General features: G+C 46.8%; 1 protein-coding gene across 1 annotated transcript in view; it reads left to right on the forward strand.

The window, feature by feature from the left end:
• The first annotated feature begins 385 nt into the window (after positions 1 to 385).
• MAPKAPK5 (MAPK activated protein kinase 5) overlaps positions 386 to 17,096 on the forward strand; it is an 86,932-nt gene continuing 70,221 nt past the window's right edge. The window contains exon 1 of the mRNA XM_077462025.1: positions 386 to 596. Within this exon, the coding sequence (XP_077318151.1) occupies positions 561 to 596 (36 nt within the window). The 5' untranslated portion in view covers positions 386 to 560. The remainder of the gene's footprint in view (positions 597 to 17,096) is intronic.

The raw sequence follows: 17,096 nt of genomic DNA on the forward strand, positions 1-17,096 counted from the left end.
ATGCATACAGATTTCTTTATAAATCTCATCAGACGGGGGCATAAAAGCTTATCCCAGCAGAACACTCACCCTCCTTTCAAACAAAACCCCTCACTAAGCATTACCACTCCATGACCCACTCAAAGTGCGCCCTCAGCTCGGAAGGGCCCCAGCAGCGGCTCACACTATGGAGCTGACAGGGGGTCCTTTATTATATGTGGCGCGCGCTGAAGTGCCCATGCAAAATGCCTGTTTCGTTTTCCACACATTTGTCTTCAATACACATTGGGAGCCACTTCTACCATTGTGTACGTTTTATCATAGGAGTCCGGAAGCTGCGACCTCCCTAGCCTGGAGAGGCTTTCGCGATGTGGGCGTTTAACAAAACCGGCATGTTTGTGGTCGTGCCGATAGGGAGGTAATGTGTTGTAGTTAGAGGAGGTCTCTCCATAGCGCCGGTGTGTCCGGTCCTCCGCCTCCTTTCCCTCCCCCTCAGTCCTATTGTATGGAGGACCCGAGTGGCAGCTTCATGTACTGGCCCAGGCTGTGACCCGCTGCTCGCCATTCACTCCCCTCGCTATATGTCGCAGAGCAGCACCATGGACAAAACAATAAAGGTAAGATAATGTGACCTCTATATACACACAGCTGGGGACGGCTCCCTGTATACAGACAGGTATGTCATAGTGCACAGTGTGCTCTGTGCTGGTGGGGACTCTACATACAGACAGGACAGTGTGCTCTGTGCTGGTGACGATGGAGGCTTTCTGTATATAGACATGTATCTGTGTATTACAGGACTCAATGCTGATGACAGTGGGGGCCCACTAATACCCGGATACCTGTCTGTATATACAGAGAGTCATCGTCAGCACAGAGCACACCATCCTCTAATACACAGATATCGGTATATACAGAGAACCATCAGCACAGAGCACACCATCCTCTAATACACAGATATCGGTATATACAGAGAACCATCAGCACAGAGCACACTATCCTCTAATACACAGATACTTGTCTGTATACACAGAGAACCATCAGCACAGAGCATACTATCCTCTAATACACAGATACCTGTCTGTATACACAGAGAACCATCAGCACAGAGCACACTATCCTCTGAGGATGACTCTCTACATACAGACAGGTATCTGTGTATAAGAGGATAGTGTGCGCTGTGCTGATGGTTCCCTGTGTATACAGACAGGTATCTGTGTATTCGAGGATAGTGTGCTCTGTGCTAATACACATATACCTGTCTGTATACACAGAGAACCACCGGCACAGAGCACACTATCCTCTAATACACAGATACCTGTCTGTATATACAGAGAAACATCATCAGCACAAAATATACTGTCATCAGATTGCTATCTGTGTATTAAAAGACAGTATGCTCTGTGCTAGTGACAGTGGGGGCTTTCTAATTCGCAGATACTTGTCTGTATATAGAGAGAACCATCTTCAGTGCTGAGCACACTGTCCACTAATACTTCTGTATATACAAAGGACAGTGTGCTTCTTTGGTGATGGTGACTCTCTTTGTATGTACAGACAGCTAACTGTGTATTCGTTGACAGTGTGCTCTGTGCTGGTAGCAGCTCTCTGTATTGATAGATGTGCCTCTGTATTAGAGGACAGGATACTTTGTGCTGGTGACAGTGGTGAATCTCTGTATCTACAGATAGGTATCTATGTATTAGAGGGTGGTGTGCTCTGTGCTGCTGTTGGCTTTCTTTATTTATAAACATCATGTATCGATGTGCTGGTGACAGTGGTGGCTTTGTGTGTGTGTGTGTGTGTGTGTGTGTGTGTGTATATATATACAAACATGTATTGAGTGTGGTGTGCTGATGGCGGTGGAAGCTACCTCCTATACTTACAGCTATCATTGTATTGGAGGACAGTATGCTCTGTACTAGTAGCAGCTCTCTGTATTGATAGATATGTATCTCTGTATTAGAGGACAGGATGCTTTGTGCTGGTGACAATGGTGGCTTTCTCTAGATGTATCTGCGTATTGGAGGGTGTTGTGCTCTGTGCTGGTGGCAGTTACCACTATACTTACAGGTGTGAGTGTATTAGATGGCAGTGTGCTCTGTGCTGGTGGTGGGCTTATGTATTTATACACATGTATCAATGTGCTGGTGACAGTGCTGGTTTTCTGTATATTCAGACATGTATCTGTGCATTAGATGGCGGTGTGCTCTGCGCTGGTGGCGGTTACCTCAATACAGACAGGTGACGGTGTGCTCTGCGCTGGTGGCGGTTACCTCAATACAGACAGGTGGCGGTGTGCTCTGCGCTTCTGCCCGTTATTGCTATACAGACAGGTGGCGGTGTGCTCTGCGCTTCTGCCCGTTACCGCTATACAGACAGGTGGCGGTGTGCTCTGCGCTTCTGCCCGTTACCGCTATACAGACAGGTGGCGGTGTGCTCTGCGCTTCTGCCCGTTACCGCTATACAGACAGGTGGCGGTGTGCTCTGCGTTTCTGCCCGTCACCGCTATACAGACAGGTGGCGGTGTGCTCTGCGCTTCTGCCCGTCACCGCTATACAGACAGGTGGCGGTGTGCTCTGCGTTTCTGCCCGTCACCGCTATACAGACAGGTGGCGGTGTGCTCTGCGTTTCTGCCCGTCACCGCTATACAGACAGGTGGCGGTGTGCTCTGCGTTTCTGCCCGTCACCGCTATACAGACAGGTGGCGGTGTGCTCTGCGCTTCTGCCCGTCACCGCTATACAGACAGGTGGCGGTGTGCTCTGCGCTTCTGCCCGTCACCGCTATACAGACAGGTGGCGGTGTGCTCTGCGCTTCTGCCCGTCACCGCTATACAGACAGGTGGCGGTGTGCTCTGCGCTTCTGCCCGTCACCGCTATACAGACAGGTGGCGGTGTGCTCTGCGCTTCTGCCCGTCACCGCTATACAGACAGGTGGCGGTGTGCTCTGCGCTTCTGCCCGTCACCGCTATACAGACAGGTGGCGGTGTGCTCTGCGCTTCTGCCCGTCACCGCTATACAGACAGGTGGCGGTGTGCTCTGCGCTTCGGCCCGTCACCGCTATACAGACAGGTGGCGGTGTGCTCTGCGCTTCGGCCCGTCACCGCTATACAGACAGGTGGCGGTGTGCTCTGCGCTTCTGCCCGTCACCGCTATACAGACAGGTGGCGGTGTGCTCTGCGCTTCGGCCCGTCACCGCTATACAGACAGGTGGCGGTGTGCTCTGCGCTTCTGCCCGTCACCGCTATACAGACAGGTGGCGGTGTGCTCTGCGCTTCTGCCCGTCACCGCTATACAGACAGGTGGCGGTGTGCTCTGCGCTTCTGCCCGTCACCGCTATACAGACAGGTGGCGGTGTGCTGTGCGCTCCTGCCCGTCACCGCTATACAGACAGGTGGCGGTGTGCTGTGCGCTTCTGCCCATCACCGCTATACAGACAGGTGGCGGTGTGCTCTGCGCTGCTGCCCCTTACCGCTATACAGACAGGTGGCGGTGTGCTCTGCGCTGCTGCCCCTTACCGCTATAAAGACAGGTGGCGGTGTGCTCTGCGCTGCTGCCCCTTACCGCTATAAAGACAGGTGGCGGTGTGCTCTGCGCTGCTGCCCCTTACCGCTATACAGACAGGTGGCGGTGTGCTCTGCGCTGCTGCCCCTTACCGCTATACAGACAGGTGGCGGTGTGCTCTGCGCTGCTGCCCCTTACCGCTATACAGACAGGTGGCGGTGTGCTCTGCGCTGCTGCCCCTTACCGCTATACAGACAGGTGGCGGTGTGCTCTGCGCTGCTGCCCCTTACCGCTATACAGACAGGTGGCGGTGTGCTCTGCGCTGCTGCCCCTTACCGCTATACAGACAGGTGGCGGTGTGCTCTGCGCTGCTGCCCCTTACCGCTATACAGACAGGTGGCGGTGTGCTCTGCGCTGCTGCCCCTTACCGCTATACAGACAGGTGGCGGTGTGCTCTGCGCTGCTGCCCCTTACCGCTATACAGACAGGTGGCGGTGTGCTCTGCGCTGCTGCCCCTTACCGCTATACAGACAGGTGGCGGTGTGCTCTGCGCTGCTGCCCCTTACCGCTATACAGACAGGTGGCGGTGTGCTCTGCGCTGCTGCCCCTTACCGCTATACAGACAGGTGGCGGTGTGCTCTGCGCTGCTGCCCCTTACCGCTATACAGACAGGTGGCGGTGTGCTCTGCGCTGCTGCCCCTTACCGCTATACAGACAGGTGGCGGTGTGCTCTGCGCTGCTGCCCCTTACCGCTATACAGACAGGTGGCGGTGTGCTCTGCGCTGCTGCCCCTTACCGCTATACAGACAGGTGGCGGTGTGCTCTGGGCTGCTGGCCCTTACCGCTATACAGACAGGTGGCGGTGTGCTCTGGGCTGCTGGCCCTTACCGCTATACAGACACGTGTCAGTGTATTGGAGGGTGGTGTGCTTTGTGCTGGTGGTGGCATTCTGTATTTCTAGACCTGTATCAATGAGCTAGTGACAATGATTTCTCTCTTTATATACAGATAGGTGTCTGTGTGTTAGAGGGTGGTTTGCTCTGTGCTGGTAAAGGGTGACATCATAGAGCTGCTTTGTTTTGGAGGGAACACAGACAGTACACACCAGGTGTGTGTGGGGAGCTCTATATAAGACTGCTGGTGATGAGTCAGTCTTGTATCTCATCGTATTGTGTGAATCTGAGATCTATTTTCCAAATGAATCACCATGTGCTAATTGTCCTAAAAGAGGCAGGTGCTGCATGTTTCTGCCCATCGGGGATCTCCACATCCATAGGGAATCGTGCAGCTCCTGAACCCTGCCTGGCTACACAGCTGTGTGTGGATTGAATGACATTCTTAGAATTTCCTGTAAAGTATCATTGTCACAGTGATCTGTACCTGATCTGCTCTCATGTGTTCCTCCGTCATTCTTCTGCTCTTTCCTGTTGGTTTGTAAAGTACAGGAAAGCTTTGATGGAATGAAGTCTGTTGTAGAAAGCAGTGACGTTCCTAGTACAGTATGTGTCATATGATCATGACCCCTCTACCATTGGGCATACTAGGTTTGTTCCAATAGGTGGCAGGGTTGGGGAATCAACATTTCCCTGCATAGTTATTAGCCACATGGTTCTTTCTTTCAGTAGAAACATACCTCCCAACATTTTGAGATGGGAATGAGGGACACCTACTAGCAAACGTATGTAGGCATAGGACACGCCCCATTAAAGGGGAAATAACAAAAAAAGGTTAATTAAATCCACAAGTGCTCTTTTTTTCTTTTTTTATCCCTAATATGCCTTTTATATTGGCTTTTAAAATTGAAAATTACAGCAATTTAGAATTTGGATGAAAGGTTTAGCACTGGGCGCTATAGGGTCACTAAGCTTAGCAGTTGAGAAATTCGAGGCATTGGCAAGCTCTAGTCAAAACAGTACCCCATCTACCAGCGGGACATGTGTCCCTTCCGATAGCAGGGAAGAGGTGGGGCAGCAAGAGGATGAGTCTGTCTGATGAACCTGAATCTGAGGAAGGCCTATGCTCAGATTCTGAAGAAGATGATCCGGCATTAGAGGGCAACTTGTTCCCCTCAGAAGATACGGGCAGTCTTCTTAAAGCCATAGCCGACACGCTGGGCATCACAGAAGAAAAAAGCTGGGACAGCTCTCCCTACATGACAAAATGTACAAAGGGCTGCAACCCATGAAACCTTGAATGTTTCCAGTACAGCAAACTCTTAAAGACATTGTCAGAAAAGAGTGGGAAGACCCAGAGAAAAAGCTCTTCATACCGGCAGCGGTTAAACGCAGATATCCATTTGCAGAGGCAGATACCAAGACCTGGGCTAAGTGTCCCAAAGTGGATATTTCTCTAGCAAGAGTCACAAACAAATCCGACTTGGCTTTTGACCACGTGGGTACCTTAAGCGATCCCAAGGATAAGACGATAGAAGCCCTTCTGAAGAGGGCTTGGGAAGCGGGATCGGCAAACCTAAACCCATTGATAGTAAGTTACAGGCTGTGCAGGTGGAAGCTATTTTGGTTGACTCAACTACAAGAGTTACTGGAAGGTGACACATCAAGGGAAGAACTATCCGCACATTGACCAGAGCGGCGGCTTTTCTAGCAGATGCCTTGGCCGAAACCATAAGAGTATCTTCAATGGCCACAGCTCTAGTAAATTTGGCCCAAAGAGCCCTGTGGCTGAAGTTACGGGAAGGGGATATCGCTTCCAAGAACAGGCTGTGTGGAATCCCATTCACAGGAGATCTGCTATTTGGGCCTGATCTAGAAACTGTACTAGACAGGACTGCAGCAAAAACAAGGGGTTCCCCCAAACCAAATAGAAATGGGAGAAGGCGCCCTTTCGTCAATTCAACAAACCAGGAGTGAAAAAGTGATGGGGACAGCAAAACCAAAAAAAGGCAAAGGGGAATTCATCCTCAAGCCTCCAAATCCAAAGAACAAAAAACAATGACCGTCTTCAGGTGGGAGGCAGACTGGCAGCCTTTGCCCACCAGTGGATGGAAGCCACAAAAAACAAATTCATCCACCGCACCATAGCGGAGGGCTACGAAATAGAATTTTCCACCGCCCCCCAACCATCCAACCAAGGGAGGAAGATCAAACCAAGGCCTTTCTAGAGTCCCTGGGAAAACTGTTAAACCAAAAAGTGATTTGTCAAGTCCCTTAGAAGAGAAAACTGGGTTCTATTCACATATCTTTGCAAAGAAAAAACCGTCAGGCAAGCTAAGGCTCATACTGAACCTCAAGCCACTCAACAGGAGAATAAAATACAAATAAATAATTCAGAATGGAGTCTATTCAATCAGGAATATCCTACCTCAAGGGACATTCTTGCTCCCACTGCTGTCAATCAAAGTCACTTCTCCAATGAGGAGGGAGGGGGCGGGGCCAAACCACGGCTCTGTGTCTGAATGGACACACAGACCTGCAGCTCAGCTCAGGTGCCCCCATAGCAAGCTGTTTGAGTTTGCTATGGGCTGCTCTGTGCAAAATCACTGTACAGAGCAGGTAAGCATAACATGTTTGTTATTTTTAACCACTTGACGTCCGCGCTATAGCCGAATGAGGGCTACAGCACGGACCTGAATTTCTGGGAGGCCATCATAGGACATCTTCCCCCTTTTGTGTGCTCCCCGTCCACCCCCTGCAGGGCGCGAGCTGTGATCACAAGTCACCGAGACTCGGGTGATCACCGATCCGAGTAAGGGGCCGATCCCAACACCTTACAACGTGATCAGCTGTCAGCCAATGACAGCTGATCACGTGTGTAAACAAAAGCTCGGTAATCAGGTTTTTTTTTTCTCCTCACACTGACAGCTTATGTTCAAGGGACATCGGTCCCGAAGTGGAAGGAGGCACATGTGCCAATAAGTACCCCCTGCCAATGCCACCTGTCAGTGCCCACAATGCCCACCAGTGGTGCCAATCAGTGCCACCTAGAAGTGCTGCCTTTCAGTGTAACCTATCAGTGCCCATCACTGTCGCCTATTGGTGCCACTTCTCAGTGCCCACCAATGCCACCCATCGGTGCCCATCAGTGCAGCCTCATCACTGTACATCAATGAAGGAGAAAATTTATAACAAAATATAAAAATATATCATTTTTTTTTTCTTAAATTCGGTCTTTTAAAACATTTTTAACAAAAAATAAACACCGCAGAGGTGATCAAATGCCACCAAAAGAAAGCTCTATTTGTGGGGAAAAAAATTTGCCCCTCTAAAAATACAATTCCTGCCTCCATGCTTCCAAACAAGCCTACTTTGTTTCTCTTATTAATACTTTGTCATCCAGTCCCCGTTGGCTCTTCTCAACCTTTAACTCTCTGCTTCGTCCCCCACCCCCTCTATCCACTAACTCACTCACTGCCCAATCACTTCAAAGACAAGATTGATGCAATTTGTGAGAACACCTCCACTGTGGGTACATCTTCTCCACCCAGCATACCTTGCCTAACAGCACATTCAACACTCTCTCCTCTTTTGAATTGGCTACTACTGAAGAGGTTACAAAACTTTTCTCAGATGCCCACCTAACCAGTTGTCCCTTGGATCCTGTTCCCTCATAACTACTAAGGTCACCCTCTTATTCTATACTATGCTCCCTCACTCACATCTTCAATCTCTCCCTCTCTAGTGGCACCTTCCCCTCCCCTCTAAAACATGTGCAGAAAACCCTCACTGGACCCCACCAACCTGAACAACTTAAGACCCATCTCATTGCTCCCATTCACCTCTAAACTTCTAGAACGCTTAGAGCCGGTTCACACAGCGGGCGAGGCGACACGACTCGCCTCGCCTTGCTCTCGCAAGTCGCCCCCGTTCTGTACAATGGAACCGTTCTGAGAGGAGCGACTCGAGTCGCTCCGACTCAGAAAAAAGGTTCCTGTACTACTTTTGGGCGACCTCGGGGCGACTTGCATTGACTTCTATACAGAAGTCATCTGCAAGTTGCCGCTGAGGTCGCGGCAGGTCGCGGCGAGGCAAGTCGGAGTCGCCTTGCCTCGCCTGCAGTGTGAACCGGCCCTTAGTCTACAACCGTTTTAGCTCCTACCTCAGTGAAAATAACCTTCTTGACCTATTACAGTCTGGCTTTCTCTCGCAGCACTCCACGGAAACTGCCTTACTAAAACTCACTAACGATCGACTGACTGCTAAAACCAACAGCCAATACTCCATACTACTGCTTGACCTCTGTGCGGCCTTTGATACTGATGACCACCCGCTCCTTCTCAATAAACTACATTCCCTTGGCCTCCGAGATTCTGCTCTATCCTGGTTCTCTGCCTATCTATCACAGTGCTCCTTCAGTGTCACCTGCAACTTTGTCTGCTCCTCTCCATTGCCTCTTTCTGTGGGGGTCTCCCAAGGCTCTGTTCTTGGACCCCTTCTGTTCTCTATCTACACCTCCTCCCTTGGTGACTTGATAACCACCCACAGCTTCCAATACCACTTATACGCCGATGACACCCAAATCTACCAGTCTACTCCTCACCTCACTCCTTCAGTCTCCTCTCGCATTACTAACTTGCTAACTGACATATCGGCATGGATGTCGCACCACCTCCTTAAACTAAACATCTCTAAAACTGATCTATTAATATTCCCCACCTGCACATGACCCCCTTTATGACTTTTCCATCAAAATCAACAATGCAACTATCAGGCCCTCCCCTCACGCCAGGGTACTAGGTGTAATCCTAGACTCTGATTTGTCATTTCAGCCCCAAGTCCAATCGTTGTCAAAAGTTCGCCCCTTTTTAACAAATGAAACCACCAAGCTCCTCATTCACTCCCTTGTTCTCTCTTACCTTGACTATTGCAACTCCCTTCTCATTGGCCTGCCTCTCCATAGGCTATCCCCTCTTTAGTCTATCATGAATGCTGCTGCCAGACTTATCCACCTTACCAACTGCTCAGTGTTTGCCAACCCTCTCCTCCAATCCCTACACTGGCTCCCAATCACCCAGCAAATTGAATTCAAAATACTAACCACAACATACAAAGCTAATCACAACTCTACCCCGAGCTACATCACCAATCTTGTCTCCAAATATCACCCAAATCGTCCCCTCCCCTCTTCTCAAGACCTCCTACTCCTCAAGCTCTCTTGTCTCCTCCTCCCATGCTCGTTTTCAGGATTTTTCCACAGCCTCTCCCATCCTCTGGAACTCGCTACCTCCACTGGTCTGGCTATCCCCTACTCTCGCTACCTTCAGGCGATCCCTGAAAACTCATCTCTTCAGGGAAGCCTATCATGTCTCCAATGAATCTCCTACCACTTCCATCAGCTCGTTCGTCACAGCTTAACCTTTCGTACCACCTGCCCCACCCTATTAGATTGTAAGCTCTTCTGAGCAGGGCCCTCTTAATCCTGTTGTATTTTATTGTATTTGAACTGTATTGTCTCCCTTTTATATTGTAAAGTGCTGCATAAATTGTTGGCGCTATATAAATCCTGAATAATGATAATAAAAATTTTCATTTGGGTACAATGTATGACCACGCCATTGTCATTCACAGTGCGACAGCGCTGAAAGCTGAAAATTGGTCTGGACAGGATGGGGGTTTAAGTGCCCAGTAAGCAAGTGGTTAAAGAAAAAGCGAGACTTTAGTATCACTTGAAGTATTCTTTTCACGGTGAAATTTTACCTAATTTCTAAGCTCTAAAGCAAGTGCATTTGCAGTGCACAGTATATTTTCCTTTAGTAAGTCAACACCATAGAAGCCATCTATACAAGCAAAACCTCATTGTTATGAGTGCTAGGAATTGTTCACATGCAGATTTTTCAAATTAAATGGAGGCACTATTACACAAGGACTGTAGTAAGGTGATAAGCTTTCCTGGGTAAATGAGTAACCAAGAAGACTGAAGGCCCTGATTGAATTCGCAGGAATAAATGTTGAACTGTTTAACCTGACTGCTACAGCAGATGTATTGTGTCTAAGGCTGGCCATAGATGGATTGAAAGTCACCCAGTTCAGCAAGGACTGGCCCAATTTCGATCCATCTATGCGCCCTTCTCGCTCAGTGGTTCTAATGATCCACTTCTCTCGAATGGGGAAGTTGGAAATTTTTCATCCAAAAATCGGCTGCAGCATCCCCACTGTCAGAATACAATAGCACAGCTGGGAGGATTCCTTCATTCACACATGTAAAGTCGATAAGGAAATAATTTTTTATTTTTTTTTAATTTTTTTTGATCAGCCCGTTATAACTTTAAACAACTTTTGTACAAATGTATTTTTCTTGTTTTGCATTTTAATATTAACATATTAAAGTATGAATACAAACAGTAGAATCATTTGAATGTGATGTGGTGAAATATTGTCAATCTGTTATGATTTGTGTCCCAGATGGCTACTTTTTTGTCTGACGGAATGCTTAAATTCCTGCTATGTTTCTGGTTAGTTATGCAAGACGCTGTGTGTGATTACTTAGATGTAGTCATAAAAAATGTGTGCCCCTCCTATGTGTGTTGCATGAACACTGTCCACCTGTTATTCGGACAATAGAAAAATACTCTTTTTTTCAGTTGGGAGATCAGCTTCAAAAAGTAACAATGTTGCTGTTATCTCCCTAAAAACGAGAGGACATGCTGATTATTATTTTTATTTTTTTCTAATCAAATGTTACAGCACAGAAAGAAACCAGGTTAAACAGAGTATTTAGCTGAACAGGTGTAATTTATCATTGTATTTATGCAGGAATTCTAGCGCAGGATACCTGCATGATTTTTCATATGCACATGCGATAGCTGTGTCGGAAAGCGAAATGTAATTATTTATGCAGCACTTGAAAGTTGTCGTCTCTGCCCCACCTTTCCACCTCATCCACATTCAGAAAATGTAATGCAAAACATGTAGAGCAGCCAACTTCCTATGTTCACATTGCACCAGGCCAGCCACTCACTACGGGACCCAGAGACAAGAGGACATCACGGAAGTAGTGGAGCCTTCTACAGTGATTTCCATCTTCCAGGGTCATCGGCCAGGTATGGTATATACATAGTTGCAATGGTCCAGGCTGGACAAATGTAAAATATAGCATACCTGGAATTCATCTTGAAAGAAGAAGTATAGCCAAAGCTATTTTGGCTATGCTTCTCCTATGGATTACAGGAATGTAGTTCGTTCTGCACACCCATGACCCATTTTCAGCCTGCTAAAAGCCAGTCCAGGCTCTGGAAAGAGCCTGACTTTACAGTTGGGATTCACCCAGGTGCCTGGACCAGCATCTCGGCGAGACACTGAGAGCATGAGCCAGCTGTTCCTGCCCTATCCACAGCCCAGCGCTCCAGTGAGCCCTGGAGGGGCAGAGCAGACACAGTGACTGACAGTCACCAGCTCTCTGCAGGCTGCAGTGTAGACCAAGAACTGAGCAATCAGTGGTCTTTGATAGCTCAGTTCTCAGGCATTGGGGAACAGATGCAGCTGGGATTGGTACTGCAGCCATCTAGGTGAGTATGATTGATTGCTTTTTTTGTTTTGTTTTTTAAGCCATACTCCCCCTTTTTAAGCGGTATACTCTACAGCTGTTAAGCTTTAGGGTGTGTATATGGGTGTTTACAAATTATTTTTAAATGTGTTTAACTATGTGTTTGAGAAGCTTCCAAATCATTGTAAAAGTAGATTTGATGAGCACTGACTTGCCATTTTTAAGTTTGGCTTTAGAAAGATGTCCAGCTTTCATTAATGCAAAAGCATTTTAGTGTTCAGTGATATTTATTGAGTTTTACAATAAAGAAAAAAATGTTACAAAACAATTAAGAAAACCATATAAAGTAAACAAAGACTTATAAATGAATAATAAAGAAAAGAAGACAATTTTTCCAAAATTATCATCCTGCATATCAAGATACGATACAATATACTTATCATGGGGGATACATTTTATATACATTTGTATAATTTATTTTAAAATATCCCCTTGAGGAATCGTAAGACATGTGAGATTTAATTCTGTAGTATTCAACAAAAATTGAATAATTAGGGCATTCACGTGTCATTGTCAGCGCATCCTCCAATAACTACAGGGATTGAATGCAATAAAAAAGGTTTCTTAGGATATCAATCAGAAAAAAATGGATAGAGGAAAGAAAATAAAGAAAAACGAAAGAGAAGTGGTTACCGTCACAGGCCTTCTCTCCATGGTCGGTTCAACATCTACTTTCAGAGAGGGGGTCGATGATCAGTTGTATACGCTGATCATTGTTTCAGTAAGCTTGATCCATTTCAGCTTACTTTTCATAGAGGACAAGTCTATCACTGAACTCTTCCAAGCCTTGGCTTTCACAATTTTAGTCGCTAGGAGTATATAATACATTAACCTTTTAAGTGTGTTTTGGGTTTGTCTGTCTATAGGTTCATTCAATGGGTCATCCCCAAGCGCTCTTGGTAATCTCCATAGTTACACAATATATTAGGCCCTCTTCCAAAAGCATCTGACCTGAGGGCATGTCCACCATGTGTGGAATATTATTCCCACCTGGCCACATCCCCCAAAAACATGGGGGAGATGAGCCTAGACATATTTTAGAAAGATGTTCATCTAGAAAAAAAACCTTTTGTAGTTGGCTTCCTATTAATGTGTTCAGAATTCCTTTATGAAACCTGGAAGTCCTGTCCCTCCAGTCTTCCTCATTAATGCTGTTCTCAAATCCTTTTCCCAGGCCAATTGTAAGAAAATGTACAAGAGGTATGAACAAACCGTTTATAAAGGACTGCTATGCTAACCCTTCTGAACTGACTCGACTTCTTTTTGGCTTATGTTTTGTAACCTGTGTCCCATTGGGGAGATTTCAGTACCATCCTTTCCCAAAGAGGAAATGGGGGAACAAACGGTTGTTTTCACAACATGTGTCCCCACTGGAAGACTTCCCCACTGTTCATGTTCTATTAACAGCTCAAGAAATTGGATTTCCAATTGTCCTAATGGCAATGGTACCCAGAACAAATAGGAGACGAAATTCAGACAACAAAAAAAAAAAAATGGGTAGGGAGTGGTGAAGGGAACATACAGAGAAACTAAAAGAAAAAGGCAGATCTGCCATGGAAAGAAAGGGGGGGGGGGGTTAAGGAAAAAGAAGTAGGGAAGAAAGGTGTTGTTGGTCGGGGAGTAGATTGATAAGTCAAAGGAAAAGGGGCAATGCAGTTTCTTTTCAATGCAGTATTGTTGGGGCATTTAGATATTAAGAGGTTTGAGAGAGCATGGTCCATTCCTGACGAGCAGGAGTGGGCCAACTACTGATGTCAAACATTTAAGTTTGATTTTTATTTTATCTTTGTCAAGAAGAAAAGCTTTAACTTTTTGTTTATGAATATATCTTTTTGAGGATTTTTTTTTTACCTTCTGGGAGCTTAGTGTAGGGGACTTCTAGCCTCTGGCAATAGTTTGGTCACACTGAATATATAGAAGATCAGAACATGAGCTTTTTGGGGACATTGGTGGACGCTTGAAACGGAGCCTCCCAGGGTTTTTAGGATTAGGGGTAGTAGCATGGGGTGTATTTAATTATTCTAGGACTGGGTAAGTTCAGACTAAGGCTGGGTTCACACAGCTGCAGTGTACGAGATTGGATGTTATTCGCACTGCCGGAGGCATGCGATGCGGGAACCCGCAGTAGATTTGCAGCGTTCCCGCATCGCAGCAGTGTGAACCCAGCCAAGTAGTGTTTTTAGGAGTTTTTTTTCAAGGAGGATATGATGTTTGATTTTGGGGAAACATGAGAAGATTGTATCAATTGCTCCTTTTGTTAAAGAGGATCCTAATTGCCCTCACCCAGGCTTGTATTTAAGAAAGTCAAGCCATGGAATTTTGGTGTAGAGATGATACAGAAAGGGTGAACATATGTCCTAGGGCTTGAAGGTTTTCCCAGCATCTATGTTCTATGTTCAGCGTCTGTCCCAAATGAGGGTAAGGGAAAAGTTTCTTTTAATATGTGCCTAGAGTCCTTTAACTATTTAAGGAAATAATACTGTTAAGATTGGGTAAAAAGTGACTATAGTGAATTTTGGTATTCATTCATCAAGAGAGACATTAACTTTTTTCAGTACCCAATGGGGATAGCGGGCATCACACTATTCTTGTGAAGGAAAGGTGGTCTGACAGTAAGTTACTTGAATATCACTCACTGAAATACATATGTGGAGCATATGTTTTAGGAGTCTATTCACTTAATTTATAGCATGCAGCATTTGTGTGTGTGTGTGTGTGTGTGTGTGTGTGTGTTTTTTTACATCAGGGGACACAGAGCCATAGTACTTACTATGTGGGTTATAGGGCCACTGATAGGTGATGGACACTCGCACGCTCTAAGGCGTGTACTCCCTATATAACCCCTCCCACTACTGGGAGTCCTCAGTTTTTTCGCCAGTGTCTAAGGTGTTGGTCATGAGTAAAGATATGCTGTGCTGAGCGCCACTGGAAGCTTCCATGCTGGGGCTAGCCATGCTGACTGGATCCGTTCTGATGTCCATTCATGGGCTAAAGGAACGGTACCTGGACCTGGTGTCCGAAGAAACAAGGTTTTGCTTGCGAACGCTTTTCTTTTTAGAGAGCTGGACCCTGGGATGCAGTACTTTTTGGTAGTAAGGCCATAAAGTTTTTACTGGCAGGGTGCTGTTGCAGGTCCAGGATTGTGGGTAACCTGAGGTTCCCCTGTTCCTGAAGGTTTCGGAGCCCACTGTGAAGGGTGAAGATTGGGTTTCTCAGATAACCCTGCTGCGAGGAAAGTTAAGGGAGATTTTCTTAGGAATTTCTCCTTCTGTGTATAATGCTGTCATGCTTGTGTGTCACCACTGGGGGGCTGTACTGAGCAATCACCGTCTGATGCTGGAAACGGCACAGAAGCCTTAATTTCTCCTTTCCTTCGGCCACAGGCAAATCCTCTGGTAAGAAAGGGGGGAGATTGATATGCCAAAAAAAAGGAGGATTTACCCCCCCCCGCCATGTCTGCAGTTTCATAGGACTCCTGCTCGCGCGGGAAAACACTTTCCTTTGAAAGAAAAGGGGGGACGTAATTCATGCGGGAGCGATCGCCGGCCACATGTGGAGGAAGTGGGTAGTTGGAAGCTGCTGCCTGGCTGTGGAGGGACACACGAGTAGGAGGTTGGCTAGATTCAGGTTTGGTGACACAGGCATTCCCTTTGACATATGGTACTTTAGCAGGCTAGGTATTAATAGCAGCTATTAGCGCTGGATTATAACCTAGCAGTGTGCATTCTTTTGCTGGTAGTGCCTCTGCTTTGTGCTCCAGGCTATGAGTGGTAAAGGGACCAGGAACTCCTCTAAGGGTTCTAAGGGGTCAGTGGTTTCACAACAAACTAAATCCATTTACAAAAGAATGTCATCCACCTCTGAGAATGATGCAGCTGGTCAGATTGAGCCGTCACAACTGCACTAGACACTTCAGCCCCTTTATATATCACACAAGAGTGTTTGTTTGTTTTTTTCTTCTACCATATGTAACTTGGAAAAGAAGATTGATGCTATGATATCTCTCCATGGGGTCAAACGTAGCAGATCCCCATCTAGTGCTCAGGACCCTCTTATTGAGGTTCAGGAGGCTGAGGATCGGGTACATCTTCCCAAAGATTTGGAAGATACTTATTTATCCTCTTCTGAGGATCCTAATATAGAAGGAGTAAGGCTGCGTACACACGGGCGGACTGTTCGCCCAACCTTGTCCGCTGAACAGTGTTTGGGCGGACAGTCCGCTCGTGTGTGGGGCTTCAGCGGACAGTTTCAGCGGACAGTTGGCCGAACAAGGTCTTACGGAAATTCCGAAAAACTGTCCGCTGAAACCTTGTTTCAGCGGACTGTTCGCTCGTGTGTAGGCTTGTTCGGCCAACTAAGTCTCGCGCATGCTCAGAAAGGATTTCCACGTCGGAAGGTTGCATTGCAGTGTATAGGACGTCGTATTTTTCGTCCCGTCGTACGTGCCGTTCACGTCATCGCGCACGGTTTCAGCAAACTGTTCGTCCGTCGTGTGTGGCCATGTCCGTCCATGCTAAGTTTGAGCGGACTGTTCGCTCAAACTGTTGGACGGACAAAGTTGGGCCAACAGTCCGCGCGTGTGTACGCGGCCTAACATCACAAGACAGGCTGCTTGTGCACTCTCTTACTAAATTGGTTCGTTCAACCTTTTTGCTGCCTGCAGCGCAGGCTCTTGAGGAACCCACCTCTAATTTGGGATCATTAAAATCTCCCCCATCTGGGGATGCCATTTCTATTCATGCATGGCTAAAGAAGCTTATGTATGCTGAATGGGAACATCCAGATAAACAATATTATCCAAGAGTGGAAAAAATACTGCGCTAAAACCCAAAACAGGGAGGGAAAAAAAAGCAGCTAACACTCAAAGTTCAAAGATCAAATAAAGCAAAATAGTGTACTGCAAAAGATATCAATGTACTCAAACAGTGACAACATATAAATAGCAACCATGAAGGTGATAACAAAAAAAGGGGGGGGGGGGGGTAATGTATATAAATGAGTATACGTGCATACACCGTGTAGGATGTCACCCAAAAAAATGATGTAATAAAAAGTCCCTCACAATGGATAGTCCAATCAAGTGATCAATAACTCAATTGCCAGAAGATATGGTC

Source organism: Lithobates pipiens, unplaced genomic scaffold (assembly GCF_037356315.1).
Source record: "Lithobates pipiens isolate NorthernLeopardFrog02 unplaced genomic scaffold, aLitPip1_a1.2 Scaffold_3, whole genome shotgun sequence".
NCBI lineage: Eukaryota > Metazoa > Chordata > Amphibia > Anura > Ranidae > Lithobates > Lithobates pipiens.